Below are 24,864 nucleotides of genomic sequence, written 5' to 3' on the forward strand. Positions count from 1 at the left end.
GCTGCAGCAGTTTTCAAAATACACAGTGGCAGCGACAGAGACATTTAGCGCCTCTTTGGAAACCTCACTTGTATGGATGGCTGTACAACATGTCTCGGCTCATAACTGATAATCATATATGACACCCAGAGTTAGTTTACGATGATGGATTACGAGAAACAACTTTTGCAACAGCGCCTAATATGGTCTTATGTCACTGTTAGGTTTCATGATGATGGATTAAAGGTAATAAGAACAATATTCTATCTATTGGAAGTTATACTAGAGTGATCGTTCTCCGGAAGTTGGTCGCAGCGAGACGTAAAAAAAGAAAAAGTCGTATTGCGGCAAAGCCATCCTCACGTGTAAGCACGTCAAAATTCATGAAGATACAAATCTGCTGTGCTTGTTGGGGTCGATACAATTCGGGCGTTGAACAGATGGGTGGCTGCAGATTCAATGCACATCTATTTTTTGTAACGATGCACCAATTTCATGCGAGTCAAACACTCCTGCGCAATAAAACCAAAGCTCATGGAATCGAAATTTATTAATGTCGACATAAACGACGGATGTTTAATTGTTTAGAAAATTTTCATGGTTATCTGCTCGAAGTCGTTCTTCTTTTATGTAAAGAAAGACGATGATAAGGGGATTGATAGGAATGTTCACGCTTCCTTGCGAAACCTTTCCTTTTTTTTTTCTTTTTTTTTTAAGGCTCCGAATTCTCGCGTCTGCGGGATGTGTCCAAAAAATTCCGCGAGATGTGTCAGCGAGAGTCTGCGAGATATGAGAGCGAGATGACGCAATAGGTTTTGACGTCAACGTAGTTTCTCTGGTAACGACGTCGCAATAGGTTCTGACGACGAAGCCAAAGAAAATGAAGTAATGAAAATATAGCTATAGTACACAAAGACGCAATTTTTTATGTTTTTTTAATGCAAGTATACTAAAAAAAAAAATTCTTTGCTACCCAATTCTTGGCCGATTCCTCTCTGTGGGTATGTGCCATAAGTTATTTGGACAACAACAACAACAACAACGCAAGGCGGAGGAAAAGAAGAAGGAGGAGAGGCTTTCGCCATTAAGTTCTTAAGCGAAGCTGAGTGCAATGCTGTACTTTTTTTTTTTTTTTTTTTGGGGGGGGGGGGGGGGGGTCGGAATGGATTCGCGCACCATGAAATTTACTCCCTATCTCATCATCATCACCATCATCACCAGCCGGACTGCACACAATGCAGGGCGACGGCCCTCCACTCCTTCAATTAACCCTGTCGTGTGCTATAGCTGCATCTACTTGGTCCCTGCGACCTTCTTAACCTTATCCACCCACCTAACTTTCTACCCCCCCCCCCCCCCTCCCCTGCTGCGCTTTTCTTTCCTTTTGGTACCAATTCATACGTAAACATTAAGGAAGTACAGTCAACAAAACAAAGTAAGCGATTGGGGAATATTTCTTTTGTTTTAATTATGGTTGGTCAGGGAAGTGATTAGGGTAATCTTTTTGTGGCTGAGATACAATTGATTAGAAACTTGTGCTTTCTCTACAATTCTATCGTGTACAAAATAAAAACCATAATCCGATAACGGGATCTGAACAGACCTCCTTATGTCATGCATTTGCAGGATAAAGGGCTTTACCAACTGAACTGAATTGTACTTGGGATCCTGGAAGCCTATACGCCATGCGCAGCGCCTATAGGGGCGCCACTGAAAGCCGCGTAGCGGCGGCCGTCGGAACCCGAGGCGGGCTTCATGCGGCAAGCGTGGCCGTGGTGCGCGCGTGCGATCTGCCGTTTGTGCGCGTCTCGCGGGCACTTCCGCAGTGACAGTGCGCGCAAGGGGATCGCACTTTACAATAGTGGACATGTGTTCGATATCACGGCCCTCTGGAACTACATCGCCTTCATATGCACAAAGTGCCTCCTGCAGACGAGCGTGAACAAGGTTGCGTACGAAGTGGAGCGCATTTTGAGTGCCCTGCGTTTATTACAACGCCACGCTAATTCGTTCATTCCTTGACCTATGAACCAAAGTTATTTCTTTGCTTAATGGTACACGCTTGTTTCGTTTACATGCAATATACTGCTACAGTAAACTAGGCAGCGTCGTCGACACTGCGAGCGGTTTCGTACCATCGCAAGAAAAGCCAGCGAGCTTGCAAATTAGCATTCTGAGCATCAGAAAAATAGCGCGTATTGGGCTCCTGTAGCAAGAGTTCAGATTTTTCATGTTTGCGCTTTACCACTGCTTGTACAGCATGGATTTCACATATTCGGTCGTCAAAAAGGCAGAGGGGGTAGATAATTTCACGGGGGAGTGAGATATCAGCAGATATATTATCTGAAAAGCTGCATCACAGGTTAGCCAAGAGCGTATTAGATTTAAATTTTATATCTTATTTTATTATTGTAGTATCATCTTCATTTCATTTGTATCCCCCTCGCGCCCAACTGCAGGATTACAGCGCGCTTTATAACAAGCTCTAGATATAGTCTGAAGTCTGAATAGCTAGTGCAGTGACATGTTATGTTTTCTCTCTTGTCTTCAAAGTAATTGCGTGACAAGTTTCAAAACGCATATTGGCAAATATCTGTTCAATAACTCGCTGCAGTGTCTCAAGTGTCTCAGGCTACTGAGGAGGATCGAGTTATCTGGACCGAAGTCGACCGCGCCGCCCGCGTTTAGGTGGAGGCGAAACGCAAAATGCAACCGTGTGCTGTGCGATGTCAACGCGCGCTAAAAATCGTCTTTCTAAGTGTTTCACAAATCTAATGTGTATTGTACCTTCCCGGCTAGCGAAGGCGACCAAGTTTAAACAATAAGTGTTCACGGAAGGTGCAATGACAAGTAGAAAACACTGAAAACATAGTTATCACTCAGCCCTGCCACACGGCAAATTTAATGCCTTTTCAATCGAATGACGCTCGCTCAGTGCGGGCGGAACAGGTCGCTCCTGCTGCCGCGGTCCGTCGGCGCCGTGTCGCCGAGGATTTCTTTCGCCACCTTCAGAAAAGCGTGCTCTGTTCATCTTAAATAACACGCGCTTAGTTTGAGGAATCTAAAAAAAAATTATCTCGGGATCGCTGTTATGTAACGAGATTTGGAAGAAGTGATAACAGCAATACAAGCAAACTTGAGCTTTTAGCAGCTGCCGCCGGCGTGACGCAGCTCATCCGATTTCGTTCTCTACGCAGCTAAGGCGTCGCCGATGTTACACCTTCCGTTTACTGTAAGACAATTTGTGAGAAAATTGAACTGATAGTAAGGCAGTTTTATGAATAGGAAATTTACTGTTTCCAAAGCACTTCCAGCTACGGCTTTTATTCGAAACCGTTTAGGTCTAGCGACCACTAGGGCCTAGCACACGGCCAGAGTGCCGTCGTCGGCCGCCTTCGCGGGTAGCGTCATTGCGGTAAGCTCGCGGCATTCGATGGAACAAGCGTTACGAATATTGCCGTATGCTTTTTTGATGAGGCTAAGGTCGAACATTTTTCGACGGGCCTTAATACGCCGAGCGAACGATCTCGCGAAAACATACGGGAGTCAACGGGGCTGTAGTATGCTGCGCCGTAGAGCGATATTTGAATGTTCTATAAAAGCGCCGTTGGACAGTACGCTAAATACTGCCTAGTTTACGTGTTGCTCTTGACACTTGCTTTAGAGCGGAAAGTGTACGTTGTTGAACCTCGTGCGCATTTCGCAGTCAAGCGCAGACGTGCGTACCTTCCGTACCCTTTCGGAAGCAAACGCCGCCGACACAGCCGCTAACTTCGCAATTGACAGTCCTAATCAAAAGGTTGGTTACAAGGTATGCAAGACATGAATGTCAATTTAAAGGCTGCTTTCGTTTACAGCGCCGTCATCTTCGCAACATATTGAAGGCACTCCATATACTTGCGTATCACTTACAGTTACCATAATTTGGAAATGTCATTAGCTTTGGTCGTGTAGAAGCGCGTCGAAAAAATGACATTAACCTGAACAAATGTCATTTGGGTGTGACTGCTTGCTTTCTGCGTCGAACAGCCGCGATTCACGGCCCCCGTCGTTCTCGTGAAGCATCACTGGAAACTAAACGTGTTACTGGCAAGATTTTTATGTGTGTTCGAAATCCCAACTACGCAGCAATTCTTCCTTGACATTGCTAAAGGTTGACAGCGGCCTTATATCTGTTAAACCGCGACCAAAGACAAAAACACGACGCGCGCGCATAGACGCTGACATGAACAGCGCCCGACCGAGCCCGCCTACGCTTTTCGGCTTTGGCGACAGGTGGCGTTGCCGGCGTTTTGCGCATCGCCTATAGTCAAAGAAGTCAAGGAAAAAATTAAAGCAGTGTTTATCAGCAGTACGTACCACCTTACGCGACATTATACGGAGGTTATGGGTTCAAGGCTAAGCCGTCTTGTTTTCCGCCTTCGCAATCAATTTTATTTCAGACATATAAGGGGATCACACAACTTATTTCCCATCGACAAACGCCACAAATTAAATCATATAGAAAGTCTCCCTAATGCTTTCCTTGATTCTCTTGACTGCCGGCTTCCTTAACATATTGACCTTATACAGACATCTATCTATCTGCAATGTCCTTGCTGCTCCATATATAGGCACACGTAAGTAACTATAACGTCGTATGTTCAGTGGTTAAGCCTAATATATTTTTCAAAGCACATAACATGTCCAGAAAATTTACTTTCTTCAATAGTTTGATTTCGTTTGGTTTGTGGGGTTTAACGTCCCAAAGCAACTCAGGCTATATGCCAGACGCCGTAGTGGAGGACTCCGGAAATTTCGACCACCTGGGGTTCTTTAACGTGCACTGACATCGCACAGCACGCGGGCACCTTGTGCTGTGCTTCAGCTAAGCGGCACCCCCAAGTATAAGCGAAATGACGTGCAAAGGATCTCGGAGTTTGACAAAAATGCGCATGCGTGGCGGCTGCTGGAACTCAACTTAGTAATTCACGCATTAGCCGCGAGTTTTACATATGCACGGCGAATCCCGGCCTCAGCGGCCGCTTTTCAATGGATCGAGGCGAAAAGCAAGGCGCCCGTGTGCTGTGCGATGTCAGTGCACGTTAAAGAACCCCAGGTGGTCGAAATTTCTGGAGTCCTCCAATACGGCGTCTCTCATAGCCTGAGTTGCTTTGGGACGCTAAAGCACACAAACCAAACCAAATATACACGAGCTATTTATTATTATTATTATTATTATTATTATTATTATTATTATTATTATTATTATTATTATTATTATTATTATTATTATTATTATTGCGGCGTTGGGAATTTCGTGCTAAAATCTATGGTACGCTTACTCATTCTAACGACGACAACTGCTGTATAGTTATCTATGCATGTGTTCGTAGCCTAAATAATCGGAACATGCAATGGTGGAGAGCCAGTATGTTTTTGCCCACATCCATCGCGTCCATTTTTACGATCCGATGCATGGGTCTCTGTAGCTTTTGCGGGTGCGCACGTGCCGTTCCGAAATAAATAACGAAATGCCGAAATTCTTTGTTTTATCCGCTCCTGCTTCCTTTTTGTGTTTGTGTTTATAAACGAGCATGCATGTCCGTATGTTGCAGCGCAGTTGCCTATATGTTCGATCTGCGCCCAAAGCAACTGTCAGACATATTTTCCTCCCAATCTCGGTGCAATTAAAGCGGCGCAAATTGATTTTAAAAACAGGAAGTCGTGCATCGCGCAAAGCAAAACATGGCGCCCTGTTAAACATTTCCGTGCGGATGTGTTCAGTACAAAGTCTGGGCATTAAAAGGGTGCCATGCTATAATTTAATATTGCGAAGGGCTTATACTTGCTTTGTATACCGCGAATTAACAGGAGTATCAGCTCTTTTCAATGAGATCAATGCATGCACCAGCATGACCCAAAATCACACGAACATATACACATGCAACTGCTTCCTGGATTTTTAGAGGCAGCCGCTCTGGTTTATTGATGCACTTTATTTGGGACGTGTTTGAAACGATGGAACGCGGCTAATGATATATACAATATGCACATGAGAGAATATACATGCAAATTGAACCAACGTTATACGGAACGTACACGCGCGATCGCGACCGCTGCTGTAAACAAAACCCACCAGCAAAAGTGAGCCTCCATGCTTCAGAACAGTATAGCAGCTTAGGATCTGCTGTACCTCCAACCATCGAACCAGAATGCGCATAAGGAGCAGTACTGCCGTTTGCAAAGTAAAGGAAATGATTCACAAAAGAAATTTAAAGGGACGTGCTTGTAATTTTTACAACAGCCATGGTGGCGGTCAGCAGCGATATGCATTCACGTGTGTCCTTGTTCGTGCTGTTCGCCGCAAATGTTCGCTTGAAGAGCTCACCAGTACAGTGCACGTGACCGTTTCTCATCGTTGCATTTGGTGGTAGTTTATATCAAATTCTGCTTTATACTTCTTTGAATTTGTTGTAATATAAGCTCCACTGCCTTCGCTTTAGGCCGGCTGCCTGTTCCAACCTGCTAATTATTTATGAGCTACTGTAGGTATACCTTTGAGAAGGTTTCCTTTTCCTGAACAAAACCGCGTGCGTGTGTTCAATGATATACATTTTTTTTTTTAATGATACTTGTCTGAAAGGCTACGAAATATCGGAACATACAGTGAAATATTGCATCGAGATCGCTATTTAGACACAAACCGAGAAACGGCAAAATGGGGTAATTTTGTTCCCCAGCACAAATAAACATGCTTAGTAGCATCGTTTCTCGCCAACATGCTTACTAGTACGGGTCAGAGTATCGAGAAAAGGAACACTGATTAAAATAAATTTAACGATTACTCGGGAAGTATGTTCGAGGAAAATGGTTTTCGGTCTTTACTTTAGCAAATATATATTTCTTTGCATCTCAAGCTCGATACAGATGTACAGTACATCTGGTTTTCTATTGGAAAGTAATCCTCCACTTTCATGTAATTTGTCCCTTTACCTTCATATGAAAGCATTTACTGACTGTGCATAGTGACGACTAAGTGCAGGTCATAAAGGACCAGAAACATGATTAGGCCTGCATTTCTAATTAAATGTTAGTTATCCGCTTGAAGTAAGGCATAAATAGAAGCGCACCGATTGCGAAAAGATGACTAAATGTTTGTGTGTGTGTGTGTTTGTATGCGCTCATTACGGCTGCCTGACCAAGTTTATTCTGTACTGGACCGTCTACTAGCCCCCCGGCTATCGGTCCAAATATTCTTTATGTATTTCGTTTCCTACAAATAAAGATCACTTTGATTGATTGATTGATTGATAAATACGGAACTATGGATGAGATTGATGTGGTTCCGTTCAGGTTCATCCTCGTTAGATGCAGCGAACAATTAATGGCCGCAACATATTTTGCGACAGCCTCAGCCTTCTTTTTCATATTGGTTTCGATTCGCGGTGGGGCATGCAGGAGAATGTTTCCGAAAGTTATATATTTCTAGGGGTCAGCGCTACAATTTCCTTTTCTTGCTCAGCGCACAAAAAAAGATGCCGACGCAGACTCTCTCCAGATCTTTCTTCATTACGAAAGCTTCGATAATTTCTCTGGTCAGGTTTCATTTGTTAATGGTTCCTTCGAGTCTGGCATCGGAAAGCCGTGAGCAAAGAAGGTTAAGACTTTCCGCTGCTTGCAAAGAGTTTGTTCCGCTGTTTCCACGCAGCGTCAGCAATTTCTTCTATTTAGCTAGTGACAAGCACGAAAACAAATCAAACCAGAAGTACGGCCCTCAAGAAGGTAAACTATTTGCAATGACATGTATACTACAATTACGAGCAGCCCTTATCGGCAAGATAAATTCTGAAAGTGACACTGACGTGCAGAGGTTGTCAAAATGGCACTGTGACAGTTTCCATTCACGGCGCTATATATACCGCATGATGCCAAGAGCGAACAGTACCACCGACATCTTTGTTCTGGCGAAAGTTCTGACGAATGTAAGCAAAGAGGATTCTGTATACACCACTCACGGTACCTTTTCATGATCAAAGAGGCGCGTTGTGGGGGCAATATCGCAATGGAGTTGCATAAGTTGACGCTGGCTCCCATGAAACACGTGCTGGCATTATTACAACGCATGTTGCGATAGTCATACCTTATTTGCATATTGCCATGCTCGATTGTAGTCGGAGTACACCAGATACGCTGTTACAGTTTTGACACTGAATGGAAGAATCGTACAACACAGTATACCGGTGCGACCCCAACACTGCTGCGACACACTCTTCTCCAACCAAGTAATGTTCTTCTACGTCAAACGAGTGAATCACACTATAACGGCACTAGGCGTCACGGGGTCAAGAAAGCAAGAGACAGTGGGAGAACAGCGGACGCTTTTGACACTCACCGGCCAGACTTGGTGATGACCATCTCGGTGCCGAAGGCGTGAAACCTCTCCCACAGGTCCTTAGATTCGAGTGTCACTTTGGGGTCGTCCTGCACACCGTCGTCTTCAGGCTCAAGTCCCGGTGGCGGTCGCAGCAGGGGTCCACGATGCGCCGCTGCCGCGGCAAGCAGCTCCTCGGCCGACAGCGGGGGTCCCGGCCCCAGCTTGGGAAAGAGCGCGGGGAATCCGGCGGCCGCGGCGAGCGGCAAATACGGGGCCTGCGCGCCGGCCGCGGCGCCGCTCAGCAGCGAGTGCACCGAGAAGTCCGGCGGCGCCGGTCTTAGGAACGGCTGAAAAGCCATGGCGGCGGCAGCGGCTGCGGCGGCTTCGGCCGGCGAGGAGCGCATCTCCAGCGCCGGAGGCAGCGGCGGCGGCGGCGCAGGCAGCGAGGGGCAACCTGCCGCTCGGCTGTCACCGTGCTCAGCCGCCACGGCTCTGGGGCGCTCGCCAGGCGCGCGACGCGACACCGACACACGCCACACACGCACACACCACACACGCGTAGAGGCACACAAGAGAGGCGCGTGCAGAGAGAGCGACGCGCCGTTGTGGCCCGGAGGCGTGCCTACGCCGCGCGAAAATGACGGGCCCCCCGACACACCGCGGGGCCTCACACGCGATGGACTGGCATGGGGGGCGACAGCAATGGAGGGGGGGTGGCGGTGGTGATTAGCTATTCTCGCGTCGGGGGCGCCGCCGCCGCCGCCATAGCGGCGCCGGGGCCGTGACGTGGCCCCTGAGACGCCGCCATTCGCCGGCCCCAGGGAACGACCAGCCCGGATAATGAGAGGGGCGTCGAATCCGCCACCTCCGACGCCGCCGCCACTGCCACCCCCTCACCTCACTTCCCTCGCGGCAGCCGCCGCTTCGAGGCGGCGACGCCAGCTGAGCGAACCTCTCTCCTTTCCTTCTCTTTTTTTTTTTCCTTTTACATTGTTGATACTCCTCGATCCTCCGCGGCCGACGCCGTTTAGCGAGGGTGCGCGATAGCGACAGACATTGTCCGTTGCCAGAAGTATGTAAATATAAATCTCGTGCTCAGCCAACTCGGAGGAAAGAAAAGAGGAGACTTCTTTCAACTCTCACGAGAGCGATCGAAACCGATGCGTTCGAAATTTTCTCGAGCGTCTAAAGCGGAGCGTTTCTTCTCCTTTTTCTTTTCGATGGCAAGCTGACGCGGTCGACACGAAAGCTGCCGCCGCTGTCACCCTCCCCCGCTCGACTGTAAAGGCGGAGCCCGTAGGAGGAGCCTATAAATGACGTAGACGATGACGCGTTGGGGCGTCGGTAGCGCCGCCGTTTCGCCGCCGCCGCCTTCAGTCGGTAGTCGCGGCACCGTTCTCCAGCCGGAAGCTTTGTGGCCTCTCGAAGCATGGGGAAGGCTATTATTTGTCCAGTGACCGCCTCGCTTCCCGTGGGGACTTGGTTATTCTTCTCTGTGCCGTTGATGTTCTTCACGTGTTCTCTGTCTCGGTTGCTCGGCGCTCCTTCGTCTTCGTTCCTGAGGTGCGCCGTTTCGTGAGTGGTGCTTTGCGTGACCCAGTTGCCGGCGCCGAAGCTGACGTCGATGGTCCTCCGTTAGATATAGGCCCCGCGGCGGGAGAATGGCACGCAACGTGGATTCGCGCTGGACGCACCTGAGTTGTAACGGTCCGCCTCCACTTGGCTACTGCATCTCACGTTCGAGCCTTTGCGATCTCTCCTACCATTGTTTCGCCCATTCCGCGCGAGCGGTTCGCCATCGCTGCTGTCGTGGGCAGTTATATCTGTCCATTGTTTCTTAGTCGGAGGGTGCTACGCCACCGTACACGCATCGTTTTTTTTTTTTTTTTTCCTTGCTTCAGTTCAGCCCGCTTTGGAAGAATTCGTTTTATCTGCCCTCCTGCGACGAGGATATATTCTCGATGCAAACGTAGAGCAATGTTTTTGCGCGCGTCCTGCTGGCCGTGTACCCCGTGATTTCCTGTTGACTGAAATAATGAAGCTCAAGATGGTTTCGAATCTGTCTTGTTTGGTTTTGCCTACTTGACCGTCGTACTGCCATATATTGCCACGGTGTGCAATATTAAATTGGTTTCTGGTGGTGCACGTTGCAATAACTTTGCGGCACAGGTCGAGGATTAAATAAAGGTATGAATTATTTCCTCTCCCAGTTTCCAGCCGTTGAATCACTCTAGCATGAATGTGCACATGGATGTACTGGAGAGTGTCGCGCTCGTTTACTATTTTACCTTTGGGACAGGTCCTGTCGCGAATTTGAAGTTCACCAACTGATAACGTCCCATTTTACGTGTCGTTGAGAACGAGAGCCAATGTCCAAAAAGCTCCAAGTTTTATATTGACGATATTTTTTCGTCTCGACTTTTTACACCGAAACTCGAAAGTGTGTTGTGCCGTATGTATCGAACATACACAAATAAAAAAAAATACATTATTCATAACGGATATTTATAGTTCGTTATGCAAACAGTATTGGGCGTTTTCATGTTGTCTAAGGAAACAGTGACAAGATGACAGTATGAAAAAGGCTTCATTGAAAGGAGAAAAAAAAAAAAGGAGGGTGAATTATGGGAAGTATCGTCAGATCCTTATAGTCCGAGATTCCGCTGTCTAAGACCGCCGCCTTTATCTTTCCACGAGGGCTTGCTCGACAGAGCTGCGTCATATCCTTCCGAAGGTTTATGTTCAATAAGCTTCTTCTCGTTAAGCAGGATTTCATTGAAAGCTGATGCGTGTGTTAACCTCACTGAATTTGAAGCAATATTTCTATTGAAGCCATTTCCTTGAGTAATAAGCAATCAGTGAGCGAATCTTATACGAAGTGCTAAAACACACGTATGCACTATATATGAACGGCGTAGATGTGTCTCTTCAGGAGCTCCCGATTTGACAGTCTATAATTCGCACAGTCTCTAATATCCACCGACTCTGGCATTATATCGATACATTATTGTCCTTTCTCGTGCAACGAAACAAACAATACTGGTATGCGCAATGTTGTTTTCCTGAATGTGAACCAACGGCGTTGGCCGTGAATCTTTTTGGCAACGCGGTACTGTTAATGATTTTTGAGCAGTTAAATTATGCTCTCTCTGTTTCTTTCACTTTGTTCCTAATAATAGGATATCTTAAGGCACGACTGATTCTTCCATAAAAAACTGAGGGTGATGGAGAGATGACGGAATCATGGGTGACTCTTACAAGATGCTGCAGCTGTGGAGTGGATAGTTCATATTTTTCATCATGTCTTGAGCTTTCCCTCTCAGATGAGATGACATTTGCCATGCTTCCTCTTTATATCCGTCCAAAAAAAAAAAAAAAGAAAGCTGAGTTTCGAAATGCCGAATAGAAGTGTTTTGAAACAAACAAGTGTAGAACCTAAATTGATTTCCAGCCAAACTTTGACATAACTGCATGCTAAGCACTGACCTCATGAATAATCTCAGAATGCTTATCAAGGGCGTGTCGATTGGCCGTACAAGAAACTACATAAGTGGCTGCTTATATAGCTCTTTTTCTAAAATCACTAAAATGGGCGCGAAATGTTCTCCTTCCGCAAATACAGAGCGGATATCGTTTATCCAGCGGGCAAATCATGACGTCATACTTGAAAGGCTGACTATTGAAATCGCGCCCATTCAGGCTACTCAGTGGAAATATTGAAACTCACGCGCGCTGGAAAAAAAAAAAAAAAAAAAAAAAAAAACAATGCTCGGCTGCAAAATTTTCCTGAAAGGTTCAAAAGGCTGTGGGGATGAACTGGAAAAATTTCAGTAAACTCCGCGAAACTGTGCCGTAGTTGCCCTTTGAATCCGGCACGCTGGAATAGAGAATGCGTGACAAGTGGAGCCATCTATGATACGAGAGTCCAACCAATCGCTTTTCTTTTTTTTTTCGCTTCTCTCATTGATTTTTCGGAGAATGCCGCGCTCCGCTCTCGACAGCCGCCTTCTCTTTGAGATGATGCTCAAGCGTCCGCTAACACGCGCCGTCTAAACATGATATGCTGCAGATATTTTCTTTGAAGCAAACAAATCAGTGTATTTTTATTTTCTTTCAAATACGCATTCCAACTCGCATATTGAGTTAATGTCGCATTGGCACATGCAAAAAAAAAAAAAAAAAAAAAGTAAGAAAAGAAAAGAAGAACACACCTTAGATCGCGTGTTTCGGAGTCCTTTTTTTGATGATGCAGTGCAGAAGTTTCTATTCATATATCATAAGCTTGCTTGGCTTATATCCAGGGCGACCATCTCAGTACCTTGACCACTCATTTAGTGGATTTTTATGGCATTCGAGGCATTTCGGGTGAACCTGAGTATGGTCATATGGGGTCGTTATAACAGGCTTGACTTTCAGTACGTTTCGTAAAAGCGGTCTGCAGACATAATCGCGATGCCACCTTCTCTGTTCGGTGCAAAGCTTAGAATTCCGGGATATAAGAAGCCTCTCCAGGCAACCCTCTGTCCTATATGAGCCCCCCCCCCCCCCCCCCTCTTTGTTTTTTTTTTTTTCAGCGCTGCAATACGCAAATATGGGTTTACCAGCCACTAGCCAGGGGTGTTTGCCTGGTGGCATGGTTTGCCGCGTGCGTACCACGCGGTGCAGGCCGCAATTAAGACTTGTACAAGACTGCTATTAACGTTCCTTAATATTGTAGTAACCTATCTAATAAGCGCCGTCAGTGGGCAGCATTTTCCGTATAGTAGCGTACAGCGTGCCCAAAAGCTCCCTGATATTGTCACAACCAAATTATTCGAGAAAAAAAATGCGCTGCGTCTAAAACATTTGCTGATCAATTTTGCCTTCCGTCACTACAATTATATTTAGAGGGGACACTTTAAGGTTGTGTGCATCATGTGAAGGGGGCTTAAAATTAAAACAACCAATACTTTCCCCTGACAGCTGAGTCGGGCATTCGTTACGCTTCCAGCATATAGCTGTCTTTCTGGACTTCGTAACAGCTTAAATTGCCCCGTGAAGTATATGCATTTATACTGGCAAGGCCATGCTAGCGTTCTTAATTAAAGGGGCGTCGATAACAACGTCACATTGTCCCAGAATATAGATATGCGCGGGGACCCCAGTCATCGTCAGCACCGAAACGTCCAACGAAAACGAACCCTTCGCGGGCCCTCGAATTTAAATAATGATTATATGCGCGCGTTGCCTTAAGCATCGAGGGTGGCTTATTTCTCGATCGAAATTGCAAGCGGTCAAAAATTAGTTTGTTGGAATGTGTATACTACTGATCTCAAGATAACCAATAAACATGCCTGAACAGCAACAAACGCATACCAGCTGCTGCTACCAGGCCGCCCAGAATATGCACAAATTATGGAACTCAAACTGCACCAGCTAATCGTTCTTTTAAATTCGAACACACAAGGTAACAGGTTTGATATATAAATAGTCAAGTGAGCTGCTGTTTAGATAAAAAGTGACACAAATGCCGCTTCTTAAGATTTGATCATCACTTGCTGAAATCGTTCCTTGCTACTTGTAATGTAATTTCGTATTTCACATGCTAAATGACGTATGGAAATTTGTTGATGTAATATTTTGATGTGCCAATAGGACATGTTTAATAATTTTGTACATATGTCACACACTCTACTTCTCTGCCAAATGCATCGATGGTCAGGCTTACTTACTAAAGGCCTTTTTCCCTCGTTCTCAAGTGTATATTCATGCTTGCAATAAATAAATCACTTCACTTCAGAAAGCGTTTATGTCACTTGAGAGCGTGCTCTGCCTCAGTGCTCTCCTGCTCAGTGGCGTAGCAGTTTTGCTGAAGAAGTTTGGCTTCTGTCAATTAACGCTACGTTACGGGAATTTCGAAGGCCCTCGATCCGTTAGCACGTGTATATTGCGGCGTAATGAGTCCTCACATTGAAAATAAAAGTTCCTCATTGTCCCTATTGGGTTTTGAGGTATATATATGCGACTCTGAATTTTACTACGCATTTTAGGATGCTAACCACCTTCAAGGCTGATAACGGCAAATAGCGCTGCAACGCATGACTCTTCTATTGCCATTGCGTTAACTGCCTAAGCGGAGCAGAGCGGAGGACCAGCGAGATATAAAAGTCCCTCAAGCGACAACAACATGCGCTCTGTAAGAAGCGGAGTGCTCGCGGCAACGGGCTGCAGTGGGGAATAAAATGACAGCAGCGTTTTACGCTGAAACGTTATGGAAGTTCGATGTATGCTAATTATTTTGCTGAAAAAAAAACAAACTCAGGCCAGCCCGCAAAGCACTACAGAAACAACCGACACTGCACGATCATGCAGCTCCCTCAAAAATATGTGAATGCAACTTTTCGAAAGCAACAAAAATTCATTTCGTCAGTGATACTAGCATAGCCTAACGAATTAACATTCTGCTTTCACTTTCGATGGTCAAACATATTGGTTGATTGCTAGCATTTCTGCAAAAGTGCTGGCGGCAACGGTCGCGATGCACCCCCATGCCATGTGAAGTAATGGAATCTTTCGCCGGTGGTCGAGCTTGCCGCGGAAAGCATGCGGCGCGAAGCTCTTCCGAATTTATTGATTGAGAATCTCGAAGGCTCTCAACAGTCATTTAAAGTCGTCGTATAATAAGGATATTAGTACTTATTCGTTATCACCAAGGAGAACCCTTATAAAAATGGGAACATCCTTTGAGTTCAATGTGAACTCAAAAAAGTCAGAAGGAAGCAACTTCCTCTGAACTGAGAATTGGCTACTGATTTTGAATTCACAGTGAATTAAATTTCTCTGACCATCCTGTGAATTTCCTGTGAATTTCCTTTGAGCTCCCAGGGAACAGACCATTGTCAGTTTGAGTTGAGTTCACAGGCAGTGGCCAATTATTGGTTCAAAGGAAGTTCGAAGGAATGATGACTATGGGATATTTGGTGGATGTTCGAAGGAAGTAGGTTCAGACTGAAACATTTGTTTGTATGAGATTATATTTATTTGAATAGATGTACTTCCTCTGTTTAGGCCTTGCAATTAGGCCTGCTTTCGAAGACCCTGCGACAAAAAATTGGATCACTGTCCACAATCCCAGTGCAAACTTGCGCAACTGCCGGTGACCACCTTGGCTAGTACTCCATTGAGCAAGCAGGTGTAGGCTGCAAAAAGAAAAAAAAAACATTAGAAGCATGACTGCAATGAACAAGCTAGAGTCCATCCAGCCTTCCTTAGCTTTTGTAAATTAAATATACAGAGCACTGACAGTGTGAGCGCCATGCAGGCACCACAGCATTATGCATTAAGGCAAGCATTATGGCCCTGACCATCACTGAAAAGTCAGCTGTTTGGACAATATTGCAGAATGCTCTTGCATCACATGCACAGGCTATGAGCTCGAGGACTTACAGATAACAGCATCCAATTTTGGGCAGCCCAGTGCCTTTTTTGGAGCTTGTTCCTTGCGGGCATTGCAGACACGGCCATAGAGTGAGCTTTCTTCCAGTTCTTCGGGTGAGAACACAACCCGCACCAAGTTACATGCAAACTTTGTTGCTTGATTGCCCGCACTGAGTTTCATGCGGTCAATCAACTGCTGATTTACCATAATATTGCTGCCAATGTGCACCTGCAAGAACAAAAAGCAAATATTAGTACTATGACCAGTATTGTAACCAACAACAATATTCCTTGATATGCAATAAGAAAATGAAGGGGCTTTATAACCAACAAAAAACTTAGACCAGCTTAAGAACATTCAAAGAAATCCCAAAATGCATAATTAAGGTCATTTGTTTGCAAGTAAAAATACACATTCAAGAAGCCGTACTTTAACATGTACAACAATGAAGGCATACGAAAACTATTGGATGTTTTTGACACCTTCCCGAGCGGTGTTTTGATCTAATTTTGAATCAGGCCAAACATCTTTTAACATTTTTATTAGTGTAACCTGACAATTGTGTAATATGTATTTAAAGTAACTAGCCAAAAAGAGGGCACATAATGCCCCGTAAAGGATTGTGCGCTAATAGTGCATTGCTATAGCAGAAGAAAAAACAAGAAATAAGATATTTTTTAACGACCTAATTTATGCTTGCATTTCAACAATAAAAAAAAACAACAGATTTTAAGTCAGAAAATAAAGGGATTTACTCATCATTAACATTGCAAAGGCCATTAAAGGCCAGTTTAGACAGAGCACAGTGCCCACATTGTCACCTCCTGTTTAAAAATACTAACATCCTTTTCGTACATCAGAAGCTCAACCAATTAAAAAAAACTGCCAATGAAGGTTTAGCAAAAGCATGCACTCCCTGCTCTGTATGTGCTACTTTGAGGCAACATTTAGTTTCCAGCTTGCACAGGTAGCTTTCATAATTTAACCCCTCAAGCGCTTTGGACAAGCAGCTCGTCCTTGCAAAGATGCCCTCAAGCCATTTTGGACGAGTGCTTGTCCTTGCAGGATAGATCCTCGCCCTGAGAGTTTTAGGTGAGTACAGCGCTCCTCTGTACTCACCTAAGGCTTAGGTCATGCGCCATTTGACAGATGGCACCACTGACCCGTTAACTGCTTTTTGTTCTACCGCTTGAAAGCCTTTTAAGCAGCCTTAATGAGAAAAATGGTGCCTGGTAGAGGCAATGCATGCACTGTTGGCCCGTCATCGCGGGAAAGAAGCTTTTCTTCGTTGCCATCCTCGCCATCCGAAGATGGCTCAGACACCAATTTTTGCATTGTTATGGGAAGTGAAGACGACAGTGATGACATGAGTAGTTCTTCCGACGAAGATGATGACAGCTCAGACGATACTATTGCGAGTTCTGTGTCAATGGATGAAAATTGACAACATTCCGATGAAACCCCCTGGGCTTCCATTCTTGGTCGTCCCTTGTAAAACATTTCCAGTTACCTCGCTATATGTTACTCGACTAGATTGCTGCTTATTGGCGGGCAGTTGATTTTTCACGTAATGAGCAATAAACTTCACTGCGCTCATTTGACTTAGTTTCTGGTTCAAATATTTTTGTCTCGGATACCTCCTTTTTTATTACACTACCAATAGAAACCAGCAGTAAAATAAAAACTAAAGGGACACTTAAGCTCCGCCTTTAAGGGTATGATGCGACCAGTGTAGGCTACCACCCAACATATAAAGCCCTGCTTTAACAAAGCTGTATCAACATGTCTGCGTAGCCTAGGTGTAGCAAGCCTGACTCAGCATTGAAGAGCACTGGAATGTTGATTCGTATTTCACCTTCCCACCTCAAATGAACGACCGGAGTTAGCAGCTCCTCCTAACTTTTGGATATCATGTGGTCTCGTTAAGCCACACAAATCATCGAAGAATGTGTGTTCGGCCATGCCACTTGCCAGCGCCATGCTCTTGATGTTTCACTCACAACACAGACAACAAATTTTCATGTAATGGGGCCTTTAACGATATCGTAATTTTAAGCAATTTTAGCTAGAAATCTCGAAATAATAGTGCTCAAGGGGTTAAAGTGAAATTGAACTATTGTTGGATCAGCTTAAGAAGCCACAACTCCTTCTCAAAGGAGACCCTCCTGGCAATACCATGGTGGTTAATTGCCTTTGACTTGCCAGAGTGACATTGCAGGTGGCTGTCAGGTGCAAGTGGATTATATGCACATTAGCTTGAATACCATGATGACTGGCCCAAGTCGCTAAAATGACTGATTAGAGGAGCACCAGCTGCGTCATTCGAGTTGTAGTGCAAAAAGATGGCCTTCCGAGATCGATAACCTAAGAAATTGCTGAATATTAAACAAGCTAATGGAAATCTCTTTTCTGATGAAAAGGGCTTTGCTATAGCCCAAGCGAAGTATGCTCAACACGAAGCGTAAACAAAAGTAACCTTGCACTTCCGATCACTACAGCTTTCACAAAAACTCTTCCAAATCAATATACACACGAATGAAGTAACAGTCACTAAATTGAAAGGAAGCAGTTGGGATTTTTTTTCATGGTTGTTTTGACGAATTTAAGAAAATAGCCCTGTCTGTCTTTTGTCGTTTCTATCAAATTGACATTCATTTAAAAATATCATAATGCTACTAATTATGGAGTCTGTGAGCCCAGCCTCATAAACAGCATCCCAGCCAGGGCAGCCGCTTTTCAGTGGAGCCGAAACGCAAGGTGCCCGTGTGCTCTGTGTTGTCGGTGCACGTTAAAGCACCCCAGGTGGTCGAAATTTCCAGAGCCTTGCACTACAGTATCTCTCATAGCCTGAGTCGCTTTGGACATTAAACCCTAAGAGCCAACCAATCATAAAGAGCATTGCTTCTTGCCTATCTCGGAATTCAGTGACTGCTGACTTCATTCACATGGATAATGAGCTCCTCGTTTCCCTATCCCTGCACACTTCTCAATGGAAGTGCATGACTTGTGGCAGTGCTATCATAAAGCTAGAACCAAGTTCTTGTGTGACCCTTAAAAATGTTTCATCGAGAAAGGCAGTAATGAGCACAACCATGCAGACACTAGACTAAAGCAACTAACCTGAGCCTCGGTTGGCAGTACAACTGCTTGAGTTGTACACGCAGCATTATTAACGGATTCCGTCAGCTGATTGACCAGCTCAGCAACATCTGAAAAAAAACAAAAAAGGAAAGCTGGAACAAAACATACTATTTCATCACTAGCAGCAGCAGCCCATGTAACATTCACCACAGGAGAAAAGCCTTTTCTTTGCCCTTGACTGCATGACCAACCCTTTTCTGTCACCAAATGCGCCATTCAAAATTTAGCTGCTAGACACTGGCATCACTCACGCACTCAAGGCGCACTATCAGCGGTACATAATCTAGGGGATGCTGATAGCAATTGATGAAGCCAATGCTGACATCCCACTTCTGATCTCTTTGTTCGCTGTGGAAATGCCTGGATTGAATTAACTGCGGAGGACGTTGTAACTACAGTGCAACTGACGGGTGCTGCTATTGCTTAGAATGAATTCACGGGTGCGAATGATGATGCCGAGATAGCTGTGAGTGCTTTAACAGAAGTTAGTCAGATCACATCCCTGAAACAGTTTGTCGGTAGCAAGGGCCTTGAAGAGGTCAGCATGCAATATACATGTATGGCGGCAGCAATACGCCATACATTTGGACAAAAGCTGACACTTGAGTGTGTAGCTGATACTCGATAGCCCATGCTTCACCTATCTCGTGTCTGTCTTTCGTGTCGACATTTGCTAACATGGTGTAGTGACCGAGTTAAGTTAGGCAGATTGCTGAGCCAGGTGCCGAGCTTGGACAAGTATAAATTTCCTGTTGTGAAAAAAAAAAAAAAAAACACCACCTAAGTGACCAAAATGGCACAGGAAAATGAAGCGCATGCCATAAGGATTCCAAGGTCCAAGACAGGACGAGGCCACATATGATAATTTCATACAAATTTAGATTTTTTGCTGTCCCTCCTGCGCTCATTCTAGATGCACCTCATCATTTGCAGGAGACTCTGAGGTTAAAATCTGAGGGAATCAAGGGTTCCATTCAGATACGCCATCCACAGTAATGCAAGAGCACCACAGACCTGCCGCAGCCATCTGGCTACAACTTACACCCCGTGAATGTGTTTGAACCTAATGCAGCTCTCCGGGTTCACTGGAGCGTTGTTGTCACCGACCACTCCAGAATAGAAAGGAAATCAATCCCGCGCCCGTTTTAAGGCATCGGCTTGAGCAGCACAAATCAGCACAGGTGCTCACCTTGAGTGGCATTTGTTTACCATGCATTTTCATGCAGCTATCACATACGACAACAGGCTCAATCTCAGATGCATGCCGATCCCAAGCAATGACATGTGACACGCAAGTCACTGCAACACAAACAAAGCATGCTTGCAGAGCAGGAGTGGCAGCAGTTCATCTGCTACGTGCACTGCAAGCATGGTGGTTGGTGGCGTCATGCAGCAGCGCCACGGTGTAGCTGAGCGCTACTGTACACCACCTATAATGTGTCGCAAAGACAACTACAGGAGGAACACCAATCCTAATCCTCAGTGTAGGGGGAACCTTATTGCAGCAACATAATCTTACTGGTGCTTTTACTAGGACATGCTACAGACCAAGAGGTCTTATTCATTTAAGAGTTAGCACTTGAATTTGTTATGCTTTACGTAGCATCTGGTGACACAGCAAATAATTTCAGTCTCATGGCAATGGAGATCAGCATTCCAATGGCTTCAGAAAAAAGCGATCACATACCAAGCATCTGACGTGCTTCATCTCTTGCGGCCTTATATTTCTTCATTCTTTTTTTTTTGCAGACCCCACTTCATCCTCAAGCTCCAGGACTCTCTTTTTTGCATCTGTTGGCTTAGACATTTTGTCACAGCTGCAGCTTTCCTGCAAAACGACATGTGGCAAGGTCTATTCACTAAATTGTATTGGCACTCAAATGCATCATACAAAAATTATTCAGTATAACGCATTGTGCAGATATCTGGTTCCACACATGAGATTAGCAAAATAGTGACCAAATGAAGACCACTGACAAGAGAAACGTAGCATGGACACTGTTTAGGGTTCAAAGCAACACTTCTTAAGGAGGAACATTAGCCCTTGAGCAAACCTTGGCACAGAAAAGGAAATGGTAATGTTTAACTGCGAGCTGACACCATCCAGCATCACTACTGCTCAAGTGGGCAGAATGCCCACTTGAGCAGTAGTGGACAAAACAAAGGATGCATTTCCAGAAAAACAGTTTGAGCTCCCACGCATACCGTAAAACATAGCCACTCTGCTTTATGGTAGGTTCATGGTGTTTTATGTCCCAAAGCGACTTAAGCTATAGCGATGAGGGATGCCGTAGTGGTGGGCTCACCTGGGGTTTTTTAATGTGCAAATGACATCATACAGTACACAGTCAACTTGCATTTCACCTCCACTGAAATGCGGCCATGAATGCTGGGATTGTACCCATGTACAGTCGTGAGCTTTATGAAAGGGAGCATGCGATCCCGTGGCAGGTAGCCTCATCCAGAAGTAGTGGCAAAGTGCAACGGCAGCATTGAAAATGAAGTGGAGAGAGCGGTGCCCTTCCACCTGTTGGCCGTACCCCATGCACTGGGAGCAACTTTTACATAGGCAGCTAAAAATCATTGCAGCATTATGCTGTTGGTAACTGATATCACTGCTTGCTCTGCTATGCTCTGACCTAGCAACCCAGCGTAGGCTGGTAACTCAGGCAAAAGCGGCAGCCCAGGCCACTGGAGTCTTAGAATGGAGACTCCACACACTGCCTCCCCACCACACACACTTTTTTTTTTTCACTTTTTTTAATAAAGTTTTCTCTCTCTGCGCGAAATCTGAGGAATGGCTGGTAGCGAAGAAAGGAAGCATGTTTGACGCTTCAATAAAAAGAAACAAACAAATGAATATGAAAGTAAATGAATGCGACAACACGTTAGGCGCTTTTTTCTGCTTAAACTTAAGTCGCCTGCAGCTGTGAAAGCGTCCGTTTCGCTGCTACACTACCAATTGTCTCGGAACGAGCACCCTGGGCATCTTTAAAACTTATTCTAAATCAGCTTCAATAATCAAGGAGCTGCCATTCTCCATGCCGCACCGTTCCGAAACGACGATGCGGGCAGGGTGTTTTTTTTTTTTTTTTTTTTTTTTTTATATAGAGCCCAAATTGGGAAGCCTACTCCTGTTAACACGAAACACCGAGAATTGCCATTTGCTGTGTAAACAGGGAGAATCAGGTCCACGTAACGACAGCAGCCGCGTTTATTCTACTTCTTATTTCCGCAAATTCAGTTCATTATGCATTTTTGTTTTAATTTCACGCAATTCCCGGAATCAACTGTCTACCTCTTTCACCATGTGCACTACTGTCACCTGCCGGTTAACACAATGCGGTCGTAATGCGGGCATGTAAACGACTTCGCGACACGACTCACCGCGAGTAGCAAAGGAAGGTGTTTCACAGGTAAACATTATCAAGACACGAATACGAAAAGAGACAAGAGACGTTTGACTACTTACCCACTCTGAGAATGAACGTAGGAGAGTACGACCCCTCCTTCCACTGGGCATGTAGTACTCCTTGGTTTGGAATAATCTTCCAGTATTTGGGATTATCCATCAGTTTCGCCTGCAGTTCTTTTGATTGTAGGTTTCTTACAGGGTATACGTCCCACTTCTGAGCGGTCGCCCATTTAACCAAGACATGATCGGCCATTTGCACTACTCACGTAAAGAAAACACGACGAACACAACGAACGCGAACAATCAACTTTCTACGGTCATGAAACACATAGTGAAGCATGCCGCCGGCTGTTTTCACGAAAACGATAGCGCTAGAGTCTCAAGCGCCATTGCAAACTTTTAAATGCATTTTTGCAAACTTCACAAACTTTCAAAATAAAACTTATAATTTATAAACAACCTTAAACGTTTGTTTTTTTTTAGTAGTAATATGTGATGCGTAACAAAACACAAAATAATTTAAGCAAATTATTGCCACAAGCAGCTGCAGCGCCCTTTTTTTTTGCTGCGGAATTCTTGTGGTGCATGTCAATCTTCATTGGTTTTACCGTTTTACTCGCCGTGAGAACGTTGGTTTTACTGGCGTATTCGTAACCTCGGCTGCGGGGGCTTCTGTGCGTGGTGGTACCGACGTACCGACGTCGCTGACGTATTAATTGCTGGTCTTTAAACTGTGATAGGAGGTAAACGAGCTTGACTTTCGTGAACAATGTGACATCCGGTACTAGGCACATCGTGAAGTGCATTTAACTGCAGGCTTTTGAAGCCGTTATCGATGGTGCTGCGGTAACCGCCTACCCGTCGAACGCACTGGAAATGCCACCACGGTAAAAGCGTACTTGCGCGACGTCAACGTCGCGCCGTACCGAAGTGCACTAAATCACGACGGAAGCAGGCCGCGCTTGCTAACAGCGTCGCCCTTGGCGTCGCTGCGAGCCAAGAGTTGCCAGGCTGCAATGCCGACGCAAATACTGACGAACCCTGCCAGCCCTGCGCCGAGCTTTGTTGCGTACCGTGTCAGAGTGCTGAAGCAGCGGTCACGGATGTATGTATGTACATGCCGTCTCGCGCATGCATCGCCATCGAACCAGCGGGCTGCGAAAGCGATGAATTAGAACCACCTGGCATTCTTTAACATGTATGAAAATTCTTGAATGTATTATATTTTATCTTAAAAAAATCAGAGGGGCAAGAAATAGACCAAGTAATGCCACACGCACAAAAATAAGCACAAGAAATGAATGAAAAGAAAGTTATCTTTACACTTAAGGACAAAGGAAGGAAGGTGGTGAATATTATTGGTCCTTGTGTGGCGACTAAGAAGAAACTTGCGCTAAAAATAAGATCTAGCGCGTGAAAAAAAAAGCAGGGATTTAATATCAAATGAAAAAGAAAATTAAAATGATGTTTACTTGCATAACAAAGAAACGAATGCGATTTTGTATATTTTGATAAATGTATAATTGGTTTATTCAAAAAAGTTCAGAAGTTAAAAAAGTGCAAGGGATACTAATGAAAGAAAAAAAACGAGAAGTCTAGCTGAAAAGAAAAATGAGCTTCGTATGTTTTCGCTTAAGAACAAAAAAAAAAGAAGGTATGATGCATAAAGAGTAAAGAGAACTTTCTCTTTACTTGAGGAAAAACAAAGGAAGGACATTATTGATATTGCCAAAGAGAGCCAGTTTAAAAATGAGCTTCCTTCTGTCAAAAGAAAGGAAAGTCTCAACAAGGTGAGCTCAAAGGATACTTCCTTTAGTCAAAAGAAAGGAAAAGTCTATAGGAAGGCTGTACAGGAAGCAAAAAGGAAAAACAAAGGAAGTAAAAAGGAAAATTCGATTTTCATAAGGGAATACGCAAAATGAGATTTAGGAGGCACGGTATAAACTCAAGCGTTGTTGCGCATCAGCAACGTTCCTTATTATTGTATACAAGATTACAAGGAATATAAGTAGTTTGTCATGAAATCAGAAAAAATGATAACGTTAGAAAGAAGGCGAAGACGCTTTAAGTAGGGGGAAAGACGTCCAGAATACGAATAAATGTACCTGCAGACGTTTCAAAGAAGAAGACTGCCATTAATTTTTTAAAGTTGGCTTCTTCAGGTATGAGCACGCGGTATCTGGAGCATAATCTTACCAGTGCTGCGATCACATCTCGTTAGAGGCGGATAATGTTAGATAGCAAGCAGGTTAACTACGTTTTGATAATAAGACATTTCTATAGCATATTGTTACCGTAGAGATTTGTATCCTATTCTCAATCGCTGTACGATCAAGCTTAGAATGTCGAAAAAGTTATTGCCCTCGGAGCCGTCGCACAATCAATTTTAGCTATATTGTCCAAAAATCCGCGCTTTGAGGAAGGCTCCTTCTCAGAGCTCTTTTCCCCTATCTCCATGAACTATATAGCGTGCTGCTGCAATAACGTCGTTGGGGGCCGCCATTATCATCAATAACGTAATCAGGAGTGCAAACTAACGCCAAATCCATGGCTATA

General features: G+C 44.8%; 2 protein-coding genes across 3 annotated transcripts in view; both read right to left on the reverse strand.

Annotated features, from left to right (window-relative positions):
• Positions 1 to 8,739, reverse strand: part of LOC146197157 (uncharacterized) — a 117,165-nt gene extending 108,426 nt beyond the window's left edge. For both annotated transcript variants that reach the window (XM_084598928.1, XM_084598929.1), the window contains exon 1: positions 8,354 to 8,739. In XM_084598928.1, coding sequence (XP_084455054.1) covers positions 8,354 to 8,739 — 386 coding nt within the window. The remainder of the gene's footprint in view (positions 1 to 8,353) is intronic.
• A 6,582-nt stretch (positions 8,740 to 15,321) lies between these two features.
• On the reverse strand, positions 15,322 to 22,617 carry LOC146197158 (uncharacterized). The gene is made up of 5 exons (XM_084598930.1): positions 22,366 to 22,617; positions 20,581 to 20,721; positions 18,873 to 18,961; positions 15,761 to 15,980; positions 15,322 to 15,513 (listed from the first exon to the last, which is right to left on the reverse strand). Exons 2-5 carry the CDS (start codon positions 20,624 to 20,626, stop codon positions 15,431 to 15,433), a joined length of 438 nt encoding a protein of 145 aa, XP_084455056.1. The 5' UTR covers positions 20,627 to 20,721; positions 22,366 to 22,617; the 3' UTR covers positions 15,322 to 15,430.
• Positions 22,618 to 24,864: the final 2,247 nt, after the last annotated feature.

The sequence above is a fragment of the Amblyomma maculatum genome, chromosome 3 (genome assembly GCF_055883805.1).
Source record: "Amblyomma maculatum isolate TAMU_Amacu chromosome 3, ASM5588380v1, whole genome shotgun sequence".
NCBI lineage: Eukaryota > Metazoa > Arthropoda > Arachnida > Ixodida > Ixodidae > Amblyomma > Amblyomma maculatum.